At 39.1% G+C, this 15,888-nt stretch overlaps 1 protein-coding gene across 8 annotated transcripts in view; it reads right to left on the bottom strand.

Moving 5' to 3' along the window:
* atp2b4 (ATPase plasma membrane Ca2+ transporting 4) overlaps positions 1 to 15,888 on the bottom strand; it is a 289,912-nt gene that overhangs the window by 19,923 nt on the left and 254,101 nt on the right. For all 8 annotated transcript variants that reach the window (XM_060910085.1, XM_060910082.1, XM_060910090.1 and 5 more), the window contains 3 exons: positions 14,882 to 15,093; positions 11,846 to 11,953; positions 3,323 to 3,505 (listed from right to left, as the gene is read on the bottom strand). In XM_060910085.1, the coding sequence (XP_060766068.1) occupies positions 3,323 to 3,505; positions 11,846 to 11,953; positions 14,882 to 15,093 (503 nt within the window). The remainder of the gene's footprint in view (positions 1 to 3,322; positions 3,506 to 11,845; positions 11,954 to 14,881; positions 15,094 to 15,888) is intronic.

Below are 15,888 nucleotides of genomic sequence, written 5' to 3'. Positions count from 1 at the left end.
ACGTTGCTGTGATGTTTCTCTCCCTCCGGATTAAATGGACAGTGACTCGAAAATCACTAAAACACATGAATACTAAATGAACAGTTTGCTCTGATGACGCAGTTCACATTGTGCGCAGCTTTCCGATTTAAACTGTTTTTTTCTCATCCTTATACTTCCTGTTTCATGGACTGTAACGGATTTGCTTATTTAGTAATTTTAATACAGAATTTACTTTGAAATTATAATCAGACACTCCAACGTCCCCCCTAAAAAAATAAATAAATAAATAAAAATCGGCCGTGAAAAAGGCGGCATCCGCCAAAAGGCGCGCTGTTTGCATCCCTGCATAGAACGCAAAGATATTGTTATTATCTACAATGTATCTATTTGCTGGGGACGTTCATGAACATCAAAGCTGCCACTTCGGGTCATTTTGAAAGTCAGTGCAATGTAGACCACAGAAAACTGTGTCACAACATGCCTGTCATGTCAACTTTTTTTTTTGGTTTGTTTGTTTTATTGACAGGGTTGTCCCCGAGGATTTTTTTTCAGCAGAGATAAAAACCAGAGGGGGGGGATGATCCCCACCATCCCCCCCAGCAAATCGCACCCAGCATGTACTGACTGATTCTGCGTCCTGGTCTCCATGCTTTCAATACTGCATGTTCAGAGGTTAGAAAGAATAAAAACACATTTTATGACTGACTATCTTGTATCAACAACAGTTCTAGCTTTGTTGGGAACATTTTGTACAGGTTAAAGTTGGTCCCATGTTAGAAACAGAGCATCAGCAACTAATATTCTGACATAATTGGCACAGTAGCAAAAATTAATTTGGCATGGTGCCAACCAATCAACGAGGCATCAAATTAAATTACCTATCGCTGTATTGCAAATCCAGAGTAAAAGTAGTGTCATTCTGGTCCAAAAATACACTTCCGACCTAGCTGAAACATCATGTACATTTTGAAGGCTTTCTGCCTGGAAAATGGACCATTTTGGGCTGCGCGCACATGATTTCCTGTCAGATTTACAGTAACTTCCCTTCGTCCAATTTCACTTTAGTTTGCATTTCCTGCATACAGAGGCTTGGTAGTGTAATGCAGCAGGTATAACTCAAAATCCATCATCTGAGCATCTGGTATGAAAATCTGGTGGACTGACGCACACATTTTATATATATATATATTCTATCCACATTCACTGGACATGGGCAATTGTGCGCTCCGATTGGCTATTCTACTACTAGGCTATCAGCTCATATACCGTGAGTAGAGAAAAACAAAATGGCGGAGTGTGTTGCTGAACCAACCGAGGACGAAATAAAAATTCGACTCGAAAACAAAACCCCCAAAATTATCAAGTATTTAAAAGAAACAGAAATAGCTAAAAGAATATTGTCCCCCCCCCATATCTCCTGTTCCACACTCCAGTCCACTTGGTGGCGGTAATGCACTTTTAAGTTGGTTTGCTAACCGGCAAAAAATCCTAAAGAAGAAAACAGCAAAAAATACACAAAAAAAAGCAAGCAACAAAATATGGAATAAAAGTATTTGATGGTAAAAAGTTACCTTTTTTTATTTTTCAAAGATTATAGCAGCATTTTTCACAAATTGCGACTGTCATTTCACTAGTTTGTTTATATTCTAAGCAGAAAAGATTTTGTCAGACGTTTTGGATAAAGTTTTTATTTATCGAATTTGCAAAAAATAAAAATGCTTTATTTCTCAAAATCCAGTGAATGTGGATAGAATAAATCAGTTATTCCACTCAATCTCGTCATACATGGCTTATAGCAACTCGGTGCTACGCGCCTCGTCGGCTATCAGCTCGTGGACGACTCGATTTTATGGAATAACTGTTTATAATATATACCCCCCCCAAGTGAACAACAAGTTAAAATGGAAAAACAAAGTGAAAGTGCAAAAGACAGACAAAGACTGATAGCCTGGAAGCCTCATGATCTGATTCGCTACTGTAAACAAAATTGCATTTCAGCACTGAAATATAAAATTATGATCAGTGTTAAGCGTTCCATTTTCAGAGGCGGACAGAAAACCTAATGAAGCCCAACGGGAGAAACATGTTGCCTGTGGACATTCATATGGAACGTTCATCGGTGCTCAGTAGGAGGCATAACGCCCCTGCCTCAGCGTTCCATAAAGAATTCTCCATCAGGCTCAGTATTGGCTTCATCCAATCAACACCCACAAAACCAACAGAACAGACAATCCTGGAAGATAAACAAATCTGTGCAAACCCATGAAGCTGTTCATGCTGGGAATCCTTTAGTTGAAACTGTATAAAGTCTCCATACTGCACTAAATTCTCCAGTAAAGGATTTTTATTTGAAGCAGCTTGGGCAGGTCAAACCTCTACCCCCTAGTGTGTCACACTCAGGATTTTGGTCTCTAGACAGTCACTCTCTCTGGATTTCTAGTAAGCTGTAGCTAAGTCTTATACCCATGAGGGAAGTGTGTTCCATCCCAGAGTGTCTTGTTCTTTACCATGGCGCGCTTGGATATGAGACGCACCACTGCTCAGCTCAGGCTTCTGGGAGTTTGTGAGTTTGCGTGAATGGGATCAAAGGAGAAACAAAGGCTGTCCTCCATTAATATTTATGGTTTGTTTCCCCCCCCCCATCATTAAATTTTTTGTTTGACCATTTCATCTGTTTATTTTTACTTTATAGCGTGGTGCTGTTAACTTCTCCAATTAAAGGAAAAATCCACCCCTACATGTTAAGCTTTATAATATACATGTGATTTTCAATGGTGTCCAAGATGAAACTAAAAAAATCCTCAAACTTTCATTGGCTTTAATAGTTTCCTTTGTTACCCAGAATGCTATTCAGTCAAACGTAGTAGTACTGCCAGCAGGATTTAGCCCTCACGTCATTCCTTCATAAAAGCTGCTCAATCGGATCAGCTTCCAAAGCCGCAACTTTCGAATAGCCATCATGCTTCTCATCTTGTAGATCACTAACTAGTCAAGCTGAATCTCTGTGGAAACACTGTGGAATTTATTTGAATAACTGGTACAAGATTCACTGTCTCCACTACGTCTAGTTTGAATTTCTTATTAATTGGACATTGATTGACTAACTCTTGCACTTTTTCGGAGCTAACAAAACATGAAACTTAATCATTATGCCTTATGTTTAAGATTGTTGATTTTTTTCTCCTATTAAATGTCACTTTATTTCAAGATAAACATAATTCAGATTGAAATAATGTCAAAAACAAAAAAACACAATGTCTTCATGTTCCTTGCTCCTGCAGCTGTGGTCATGGCTGGACAAGAATGCTACAGTGGTAAGTGAGATGTATTGTGGGAGTACCTGAGTCTGGATGCGGTTGAGCCCTCGGAACCAGAGGATCTGACCGCGGCGTAGCTCCATCTCAGCATGGTCAATCTCATCCACGTCCTCGATCTGCTCCTCTTTCTGCATTTCCTCCTTGGTGCTGCCATGACCAACCGTCGTCAGGAACTTGAGGCGGTGTGTGGGGATGGTGGAGACGAACTGATGAAGAAGGGGAGAAATGTCAGATTAGCAGTTCTACTTATACAGTACCAGTCAAAAGATTAAACATACTGTACCTACTCATGGAACATAAGGGATTATGTGGTAAACAAAAAAGTGTTAAAAAAAGTCATATTTTATAGGGGTCAGTCCATGAAATGGGGTTACCAAAATGTGACATAGAGGGAGTCACTTAAAACAATTTACAACTTTTATTTCCATGAAGCATTGACCATATAAGAAAATATAACATAGTTGTTAAGATAACTCCTGCTCTACAATGTATGATAAAATCCATAAATATTTACCCGGTTGCTAATGTAACAAGGACACGAACAAGCTTTTAAAAATAAAGGAAAAATATTGATAAAATCAATTTTTTGCTTTTATTTGCTTACTTTAAACATTAACACTGAATAAGAATTCATTAGAAATATTAGTTCAACATCATAAACACTGAAAATATGAAATACCAGTATTTCACAAACTTCATAAAATCTCTAAGATATGAACAATAACAACAGTCATTAACAGGAAACAGTTTCATCCTATATGGGGTAAATGAGATTACTGAATTCATTACTTTACTTAGTCACACTTATATCTGCACTTCTCTAGAGCACGTGTTGTGGTGTGTGAGATCCCGCGAGAAGTTCTCTCGCGCCAGTTCAGCTGACCTAGATTGAGTAAATAGGTCTCGCAGGTTGTGAACGAACCAGGAAGTGAGTGGACGCTAAGTTAGGATGTGAGAAAAAACATCGATAATTTCTTTTATTGCCGTTTGTTTAAATTTCTTTCTACCTACATCGTTTTATAGTATATTCTTCTTTATATTAAAAACATCAATCATGATTTCAACTCGTTTTATCATTTTTTATAAGCCTGGTTTCTAACGTAACACGGTAGGACATCACAATGTTACGTTCACAACCTATTTTTAGTGGATGAATTCGAAGCTAAATAGTTTATAGAACCTTCTTAACTTTATTATGTGAGTGTAAAACTAAATTGCAAGTACCATGAAACTAATTTTATTGAAATTCTCAGAAAGTAATGAAGGTTTATTTAAGCTCAAAGTCAGCAAATATTCCATGTCACAAAAAACGTGTCATCCATGTCCAGTCACAGGGGAAGAAAATGTTTCACATTTCTTTATTTCAAAAGAAAACTTCATTTTTTTTATTTATTTTATTTCTTCAAACAATATTTATGGATAATCTGCTAAATATTTCTTTAAATCATGGAAATTAAAGATGAAATGATTATGTAAACCCAGACCAATGAAAAGTAACATTTCATGGACTGACCCATAGATTATTGAATGTAGCCACCGTTTACCTTGACGCTTTACACACTTATTGCCATTATCTTAACCAGCTTTATGAGGTAGTCACCTGGAATGCTTTTCAATTAACAAGTGTGCCTCGTCAAAAGTTCAAGCTACTGACTGCAAAGTCGTCTGAAATTTTCAAAAAATTTATTTTATTGTGCATGGCATTTTCCTATGTTTCACAAGAACAATGAGATATGATCATTTTGATGTGCTGAGGGTTGATTTTCTCCGTTCTGGGACCATTTACCTACCTCATGAGGTAAACAGTATGGCCTTACGGAAATAGCCGAACACAAGGAAGCCAGAAAGCCATGGCCTAAAGGTTAGAGAAACAGCTTTGGGACCAAAAGGTTGCCAGTTTGATTCCCTGGACCAGCAGGAATGGCTGAAATGCTCTTGAGCAATTGACCTCAAAGTTTTGAGACACAGGTATGCAATTTGTGGTTGATATTTGTGAATTGATTTGTGAAACAAAAGACTATACCTTTTCTCTGTTAGTCTCATCTCATTTTCTCTAGCCGCTTTATCCTGTTCTCTGTTAGTGCTTTTGAGTTATCGTTTCTTTGTCAGATCAAAACATTAGGCGTACAACTCCATACTCGCTATTGTAGAGTGGAGCCCATGCATTCTCAGGCTAAGATAGCTAAGCACTAGCTAGAATCATTTAGTTATCCGTTTGGAAAAATGAAATCATCTAACCTTGCTCTATTTTGCAGTTGCACTCACTAAGCAGGCTTTCCTTTTCTTTTCCGCTGGCTTTTAGCTGGTGGGAGAACGGAGTCCGCCATGTTTGCCCATGCCGAATTGTTTTGGTTAAAAGTGGCTCAAACGCCTCACAGTGGTCACGTGATACTGTTGCTCATTTGCTTTGGCAATTTCCAGAATTGTAAAACGTGGAACGCATTGTATCTTGACAAAACAGTAACACACAGGATACACGGTGTGTGCAGCAGCGAAACATATCAAAACTCCAACAGCTATAGACATAGAACATTTTGCCCAGCATTCAACTTTGCAGTCAGCACCTTTAATTAGTGGAATTTCTTGCCTTCTTAATGCGTTCGAGATCAAACAGTAAATACTAAATCATAAAAATACAGTAAATAGCCCTGTTCCACAACTGTAGTAATCCATATTATGTCAAGAACCGCTCAACTAAGTAAAGAGAAATGACATCCATCATTACTTTAAGACATGAAGTGTATTTTAATTAATAAAAATAAAGACTGATTAGAAGGTGTGTCCAAACTTTTGACTGGTACATCACAATTAGTCTTATGCAGATTGTTTAGTTGAATTTATTAATATATATAAGTATCCTGATTATAAAGATAGCCTTTCATAGCCACACCAGCCTAAATCTTTCGGTCACTGAAACTGGATTTTAAAAGAAAAAAATTTATTTGGTCATTGTTATTGCATTAATAGACCAAGATTTCCCATTTTCAGCCTAATCTCCATTTACCACTCCATTTATTCACACCGATGGATTCAAACAGACATGATTTCGTCAAATTTCCCTGTACTGAGGTAAGAATGGGAATAAGGGCAGCTGTAGAGACAGACAATCAACAAATATTTCTGAAAAAAACACATTGCTTTCAATGAATTATCCAGTCAAGAGTGTCATTTTGTCCTGGGACTACAATTTCAGAAGAAAGAATTTGTGAGAACGAGTGGTTAACAAAAGTCAATGTAGCTTAATGACTATTTCCACACCACAAAACACATGGAAAAACATAATTAACTGAAATGGTGCCAACAGTTTTACAAACGTCAACCTTTCATAACTTTTACTGCGATTGAGTAGAACAGCTATAGTTTTAAATTTACATTATTTAGTCACATATTGGGCAGCAAGGTGGTGTAGTGGTTAACACCGTCACCTCACAGCAAGAAGGTTCTGGGTTCAAGCCCAGTGGTCGACAGGGGCCTTTCTGTGTGGAGTTTGCATGTTCTTCCCCATGTCTGCGTGGGTTTCCTCTGGGTGCTCCGCTTTCCCCCCCACAGTCCAAAGACATGCAGGTTAGGCTAATTGGTGGCTTTAAATTGACCGTAGGTCTCATCTCATCTCATTATCTCTAGCCGCTTTATCCTGTTCTACAGGGTCGCAGGCAAGCTGGAGCCTATCCCAGCTGACTATGGGCGAAAGGCGGGGTACACCCTGGAAAAGTCGCCAGGTCATCACAGGGCTGACACATAGACACAGACAACCATTCACACTCACATTCACACCTACGGTCAATTTAGAGTCACCAGTTAACCTAACCTGCATGTCTTTGGACTGTGGGGGAAACCGGAGCACCCGGAGGAAACCCACGCGGACACGGGGAGAACATGCAAACTCCGCACAGAAAGGCCCTCGCCGGCCACGGGGCTCGAACCCGGACCTTCTTGCTGTGAGGCGACAGCGCTAACCACTACACCACCGTGCCGCCCTTGACCGTAGGTGTGAATGTGAATGGTTGTTTGTCTCTGTGTCAGCCCTGCGATGATCTAGCGACTTGTCCAGGGTGTACCCCGCCTCTCACCCATAGTCAGCTGGGATAGGCTCCAGCTTAACCAGGACCCTGCACAGGACAAGCGATTACAGATAATGGATGGATAGTCACATACTGTACATATTCACCTACCAGCCCTTAGCCTTCCATTAAATATGATCTTAGCATACAGCGAGATGTTTCATTTCAGCTCTACGTAAATTGCTGTCCATGATGTTTGCCTGAACAGTACAGACGCAGTTGACTCGGTCAAAAAAATGCATGCGTTTCTTAACAAAATGCTCCGGGATTTAAGATAAATTAAAAACAAAATTACTTGGATTTTTATCAATAACAAAATACCAAACAAACACGTGCAAATCATTTATTTGACAGTGAAATAATATCAAAAGGGTTTTCTTTTTAATCATTTTATACTACTTTTGCAAAACATTTTTCATCACTTGCGCTGTATACCGGACAACTGTGACTTACAAACGTCATCTTGAGATTAATTCACTACAGTGTGGTGTCATACATCAAAAGTTAAAGTTCACCATAGATGATAAACTTGGGAAAGCAGCAACGAAGGCAGCAACTGATGAGAAAGATGCTGAGATATATACAGCATGTGACGCAGACATGTTTTAAGGATGCCTTATTCATCAGTGATAAAGTGGACCGTTATTACACGAGTCAAGGCCAAAAGTTTACCCACCCCAAGCAAAAGACATTCAAACTCAATTTTTCACAACTCTGCACCTTTCATGTTATGATGCATTTGCTACTTTAAGGCAATCAGAGTATCTACTTTATTTCCATAAGAGTTTGTTTCAAAATAATAAAGAGACGTCTTTCCGTTTTTATTTCATATACTAGATTTTCAGTTGATCAAAAGGTTCCACACATTTGGTTATTCGTCACATTGCCTTTTACTTGATTCACTTAAAATGCTTGGTGTAGTTTTCCAAAGTTTTCTCATAAAACTTTGCTTCTTTCTCCTCACAGAACTGATATAACCTCAGTCAGGTTTATGGCCACTCCAATCCTTTTCAAGTTCTTGCCTTCAAGCCATTTTGCAAACTTTGGAGCTATGCTTAGAATCATTGTCCTGCTAGAAGACCTAGTTGTGACCAAGTTTGAACTTTCTAGCTGTCTTGAAATGCGTCAGTATTTCTAGGTAATCCTCCTTCCTCAGATAGTTTCTGAAGTGCACCAGCCCTTTTTCCAGCAAAATGCCTCCACAACATGATGCTGCCATCCCCGTGCTTCAAAGTTTTTAATGGTATTCTTCAAATTAAAATCCTCAACATTTTTCCTCCATACAAAATACCGATCATTACAGCCATAATAATCATAACACGCCTCCAAAAGCATGGTGATCAGCTGCACTTCAGTCTGGCCTTTTTATGTCGGTCTTGAAATAGGTTCTTCCTTGCACAGTAGCCACTCAAGCTATGGTGATCCACAACTCTCTTAATGGTTGATGTACATACAGTGTCTTGCAAAAGTATTCATTGCCCTTGGTGTTTATCCTGTTTTGTCACATTACAAGCTGGAATTAAAATGGATTTTTGGGGGGGTTAGCACCATTTGATTTACACAACATGCATACCACTTTAAAGGTAAAAATTGCTGTTTTATTGTGACACAAACAATAATTAAGATAAAAAAAAACAGAAATCTGGAGCGTGCAGAGGTATTCATCCCCCCCAGTCAATACTTTGGAGGGCCACCTTTTGCTGCCATTACATCTGTAAGTCTCTTAGGGTATGCCTCTATGAGCTTAGCACATCTAGCCACTGGGATTTTTGCCCATTCCTCAAGGCAAAACTGCTCCAACTCCTTCAAGTTAGATGGGTTGCATTGGTGTACAGCAATCTTCAAGTTATGCCACAAATTCTCAATTGGATTGAGGTCTGGGCTTTGATTAGGCCATTCAAAGACATTTAAATGTTTCTCTTTAAACCATTCCAGTGTAGCTTTAGCAGTATGTTTAGGGTCATTGTCCTGTTGGAACGTGAACCTTCATCCCAGTCTCAAACCTCTGGCTGACTCAAGCAGGTTTTCCTCCAGAATTGCCTTGTATTTACTGCCATCCATCTTTCCTTCAGTCCTGACCAGCTTTCCTGTCCCTGCAGATGAAAAACATCCCCACAGCATGATGCTGCCACCACCATGCTTCACTGTAGGAATGGTCTTCTCAGGGTGTTGGGTTTGCACCACACATGGCATTTCCCACGATGGCCAAAAAGATAAATTTTAGTCTCATCTGGCCAGAGAATCATCTTCCATGTGTTTGGAGAGTCTGCCACATGCTGTTGGGCAAACTGCAAACGTGTTTTCTTAAGCAATGACTTTTTTCTGGCCACTCTCCCATAAAGTGGTCCTATGGACAGATACTCCCATCTCCACTGTGGAGCTCTGCAGCTCCTTCAGTGTTGTCTTTGGTTCTCTTGTCAGGTTTGTAGTGGTGCCATATTTTTTTCCCATTTTGCGATAATGGAGCTCCGTGGGATGTTCAAAGTTTGGGATATTTTTTATATCCCAACCCTGATTTATACTTCTCCACAACTTTGTCGTCTTTGACCTGTTTGGAGTGCTCCTTGGTTTTCATGTTGCTTGCTTAGGAATGGTGTTGCAGGGTCTTTCCAGAACAGGTTGATTTATACAGACATCATGTGACACTTTGATTGCACACAGGTAGATCTTAAATCAGCTAATTATGTGACTTATGAAGTGAAATGGTTGGACCAGCTCTTATTTCATACAAAAGTGGGTGAATACCTATGCACACTCCAGATTTCTGTTTTTTTCATCTTAATTATTGTTTGTGTCACAATAAAAAACAATGTGCACCTTTAAACTTGTAGGCATGTTGTGTAAATCAAATGGTGCTAACCTCCCAAAAAATCAATTTTAATTCCAGCTTGTAATACGACAAAACAGGACAAACACCAAGGGGGATGAATACTTTTGCAAGACACTGATACGGTACCTCCATCTCCTATATCCTCTGGCTAGCCTTTTCAACTGGAATGACCCAGGTTTATCTGGTCGTCCAACACTCAGTTGTAGAACCACAGTTACATACATAATCATCCATTCGATGCAAAGCCTTTCGTTCCAGATTGACAGAGCTGTTTCTTGCATCACTAGTCGCAGCTATGTGTCAAAATCACTGTGAGGGTTTGTAACACATTCTGATGGCGCATCTCATCAGACAGCACTCAAATAGTGCAAACTGCATACTTTACAAAGCCTGAGAATCACTTAATGTGTTAATACAGCTTCTAACTGGGGAAGATAACCACTCAGAGTAGGAACACTGCTTACTACTGGGGAACAGAATGTTGTGAATAAAGAATGTCATTGCTTCACAAATGTCCACAAGTGATGTTCCTCTCAGTGCTGTAAAATGCTGATGCGTACGAGACATGTGACACAGGTACAATGATCCAAGGACCATCAGACGGGGAATTGGTGGCTACCATCAAACGGGGGCGGCCATGGCCTGAGGTTGGGCTGAAGTGCCCTTGAGCAAGAGCACCTAACCCACAACTGTTCCCCAGGAGCTGTAGCATAGCTGCCCACTGCTCTGGGCATGTGTGTGCGCTCACTGCTCACTTGTGTGTGCTTCAGATGGGTTAAATGCAGAGGCTAAATTTCACTGTGTGCTTAAGTGTACGTGTGACAACTAAAGACTTTGTGGCTTCTTCTTGGTTTGGCTCCTTTAACTGTATAATTTCTCATATTAAGCTCTGTAGCTTGATAGCCCACTATGGTGCTTTCTTATGGCCTATTATTCATTCTCCACTGAAACCAAGTCTTTACATTTCTAGGTTTTCCAGGACACATGGAAATCTTAACAATGCATTTACCTACTAAGTGCAGTACCTACAGTCTCAGATGAATGCAGGGTTGTGTGTACACGCATGAGACAGGGGAGATGCAGTGGGAGTACCATGCTCAGTTTCCAGTCCCCTGTGATGGTGTGTAATTGCAGGCTATAAACTTTTCATGTCTCATTATACTGCCATGCAGTGCGTCTTTGGGATGTGCGATTTTTTTGGGGGGTGGCAACAGTTCACAGGCAATGCTGTGCAATGTGCCATCACCTCATCCACCATCCACCCTCCTCCTCATGCCTTCTCTCCCTCCCACAGACCTGGATTCACATGCACTTTCATTCTCCAAAGTGTACATACACACACACACACTCCTATCAGGTGCGAGCTGCTGAATGTCACCCACGTCTGAGCACTATGCCATGATGTTTTCATTACACCATCATGCTGAGAGAAGTGCGGCGTCTCTCTCTCTGTCTCCCTCACACCGTTCTTTCACACTTTGTCATGTGCAGATGGAGCTTTTCGATGCAAAAAAAAAAAAAAAACACCACACAACACCTACGAGCTTTATTCAAACGAGCGGGGCTTTTTAGAATCCTGTTTGAAAGAAATTAAACTGTGCACCATGCAAATAAAAAGCAGTCCTGCCTATTTCAATGATGGGAATTTGCAGTACCTGGCCCCAAAGCAGTTCGCCGACACCAATGAAAATACACCAGAGCCACTGATCCAGGGTGAGAGCTGTGCAGGAGAAAGGCTTCCCTCCAAGCTGCACGATGATGATCTAAAGACAAACGAGAACATGAACACTAAAGATGTCTAGCTTTGATCAAATAAAATGACTACAAAAAAAAAAAAAAAAAACACAAAAACAAAGCAGCACCGAACAAAACATCTGCCGCTATGAACCATCACATCAAACACTGTAAATGATTTATTTACACTGCCATTCTAGTTCTAGATTTGAAGCACCTTATGGACCAGGCTTCATAACGCCGGTGTTTCATCAAACACCTGAGAAATGTAGAACATCCGGTTCCTTGTTGTGCACATTACCATGCATACAAAGATCTATCAAAATAGTCAAACAGTGATGTACTATACATAGGCTTGACAGCACGCCGCTGCGCTGATGAACCTCCCATACATTTGTATGGGAGAACAGCATGTTTTCGTTTGCCCTTTAAAGACATTTAAAAGTGTTTCATCAACATAAAACTAGTGTCAATTGAATAAATAACATTTACGAAATATATTGTTCATTTTGTGCGGCGTTGTGATGAGCGTTTACTTTAAGCATTTTTTAACGTTGTGTAATGCAAGACACAAAATTCGCGGTCGCTGCCATCTCGGGTTTTTTTAGTGATATTTGTCACTGGTCCGTGTGTTTTGTTGTTGCTTCCAGTTCGCTCACTGTTGGTTCAATCAGCTTGAAACTCATGAATCCCACTTAGTGGTCGAATCTCTCATGTTGATTTGTTTTTCCAATAAAATCGGCTGAATTGGATCACTGAGGAAAATTTTGTACCCTTCCTAAAAATCAATGATTTTCCTAATATTTTCTTCATGGAGAAACAAGAGTGCTCTGAGAGCACAATATCCCCCACTGGCAACTATGCCATAACTCTGGTAAAATGCAACCGAATTAAACGAAATTACAATATGCGTATTACTGACATATAACAGAATCCTGCCAAGTTTCGTGAAATTCCTCCACAAATTGTGAGAGGAGTTGATTTCAGAAGAATGTACACCCTCATGAAACTGTCAGAGTACAAGTTATTTAATCAAGGGTCAAAACTCTGGTAAAATGTTCACAAACGAAATTAAATCACAATATGCGTATTACTGTCATATAACAAGGCCTTTTGCCAAGCTTCGAGAAATTCATCCAAAAATTGTGAGAGGAGTTGACGTCAGAAGGCAAGCACACCTTCATGAAATTGTGAAAAGTACAAGGCTGTTAATCAAGGGCTGTAACTCTGGTAAAATGTGACCGAATTGAACAAAATAACAAATATACGTACTACTGACATATAACAATGCCTTTTGCCAAGTTTGGCGAAATTCCTCCCAAAATTGTGAGAGGAGTTGATTTCAGAAGGAAAACACACTCATGAAATTGTCAATTTATAATTTTGTTAATCAATGGCTGTAACTCTGGTAAAATGTGACCCAATTTAACGAAATTGCAATATGCGTATTACCGGCATATAACAAAGAATCCTGCCAAGTTTCGTGAAATTCCTCCAAAAATTGTGACAGGAGTTAATTTCAGAAGGTGAGCACCCTTCCTGGGATGGACGGACGGAAATTGCCACGACATAATCCCCCTTCGGGCCTTTCGGCCAGTGGGGGATAAAAATGAGAAGGTATATAAATATCAGTAATACTGTTTTGAAGAGAATTAACAAAAGTTTGACCCTCTTATACACAGCGCATTCCAGCACCACTCTTAGTCATGTTTGGTGTCTACAATTTAAAGTGAACATACCCGCTAAATTCTGGCTTTTATGTTTAAACACAAAGGATGGACCAATTTCATTGATGTATTACTTTTAAGCCTTCAAGGGGCATAATTGTGATCTACAAGAAGAAGCCTTTATCTGTAATTCTTACCTTGATACTCAAAATTCTAAATCTCTCTATTTCTGGTCTATTAATTTCTGATTGAGGTTTTTTCCCTCATGAATGGAAAATTAAACCAGTGGAAAATGATTGCTGGTTTGTGACCGGGGCAACGGACAGAAATGGAAATTTTATAACACACTGGATTTTCAAATGTTCATAACTTTGGTTTTTTTTTTTAGACATATTTAAAAAATTAAACAAGTTTTCAATTCAAATTTTCACGCTCTTTAATTTGATACATTACATAACACTATGACAGCTATTTTAAAAAATGGCCTGTCATTGCTATTATACATTAAATACCACTTAAATAACATTAATAAATGTTTAGTAATTATATGGAACTACTAATGCTGAACATCTACAAAACAAGCTAAATGTACTATTTACAGTACCAGTCAAAAGTTTGGACACACCTTCTAATTCAATGGATTTTCATTATTTTTCTTAACTAAAAGACGTTTTCATGTCTTAAAGTAATGATGGACGTCATTTCTCTTTACCTAGTTGGGCGGTTCTTGATAGAATATGGATTACTACAGTTGTTGAATAGGGCTATTTACTGTACTATTATTTATTGTTTACTGTTTGATCTCAAGCACATCAAGAAGGCAAGGAACTTGTCCACTAATTAACTTTTGACGAGGCACACCTCTTAATTGAAAAGCATTCCAGGTGACTACTTCATGAAGCTGGTTAAGATAATGCCAATAGTGTGCAAAGCGTCAAGGTAAACGGTGACTACTTTCAATTATCTAAAATATGAAACATTTTTCAACACTTTTTTGTTTACCACATAATTCCATGCATGTTCCATATGTTATTTCATAGTTTTGAGGTTTTCATTATTGTTCTACAAATGTAGAAAATAGGCAAAATACGGAAAAACCTATAAATGAGCAGGGGTGTACAAATTTTTAACTGGTACTGTAAATACTGTATGAACCAATTGTTCATTGTGTTCAAATCACACAAAATTGGTTTAAAAATTACTTTGCTAATCGCCATTTTGAAAAACACCAATAATGAGGGGTTTTTTTCCCCATTTTTATAGTTTCAGGATGTTAATCCTGCGCCTTGCCTGCAGGACGAAGGTTCCCAGGACGACGCAGCAGAAGATGGGGTTCCTGTGAATGCTCTCGAAGACATTCCTCTCTCCGTGGATCTTGCGGGCATTAATCTCATTGAAGAGCTGCATCATGACGAAGACGTTGAAGATGATAGTGTAGTGTTCAGAAGGGGGTGCGTGCAGAGGGACATTGCGACCACTGTCGATGTTGAAGAACTTCTCTCCTATGGAAAGAGCATTTCATTTCATTTCTAAATGTATTTATTCAGTAAAGGAAAACTCCAGCCTGAAACAAAGAACATGGGTCAAGATGTTTTTTTTTTTTTTTACAACAATGTTGAAATGATTTCAACGATCAAGTCCTCATGCAACAATTTCCAGTCACGTTTGACAGAAACATTCCAGAGACAGCAAATGATGAACTCCAGCTCTGAACTCTATATTTCAGAATGCAGAGCAGCAACATGAAGCAATTGTACTGATTTATGGCAGAGACTTGACTTAGCTAGTTCGCGATCTACGAGATGGTGAGCATGATGGTTTTGTCAGCAGTATCAGCATGAATGTTGAGGCTTTAGAACTTTATCTGTTTGAGCAGAGTGAGGAACTGGACAAGCTAAAAGAATAGTACACTGTTTCATTGCTCTCTTTAGACAGAAAATAGATCAAAACCAAAAATTTCAGGATTTCAGGATAGTATACGATTTGGACACCAGTGACTATCAAGTTAATTATCAAGATGATTATGCAAGTCATTCAGGATGAATTTTTCCTTTAACTGTTTGTTAATACATATTAGCATGAATAAGCAGGTGATCATAGAAAATCATGCACAATGACTGGTCGAGAAATTCGGACTAATTCTCGATAATCGCCTTGAGCGACTTGGCAAAATGGCTGCCAATTGCAAATTATGAAAGAAAATGCTGTTCCTAAAAGCACTAAAGATGCTACGATGTTTGGTCTAAAACTATTCAAAGGTAAGATGGAATTGTGATTTTATCAGGGTGCAGGCACTT

This window comes from Neoarius graeffei, chromosome 26, assembly GCF_027579695.1.
Source record: "Neoarius graeffei isolate fNeoGra1 chromosome 26, fNeoGra1.pri, whole genome shotgun sequence".
In the NCBI taxonomy this organism is placed as follows: domain Eukaryota; kingdom Metazoa; phylum Chordata; class Actinopteri; order Siluriformes; family Ariidae; genus Neoarius; species Neoarius graeffei.
The sequence above is the reverse complement of the archived record's forward strand: the minus strand, read 5'-3'. Positions and strand labels throughout refer to the sequence as shown.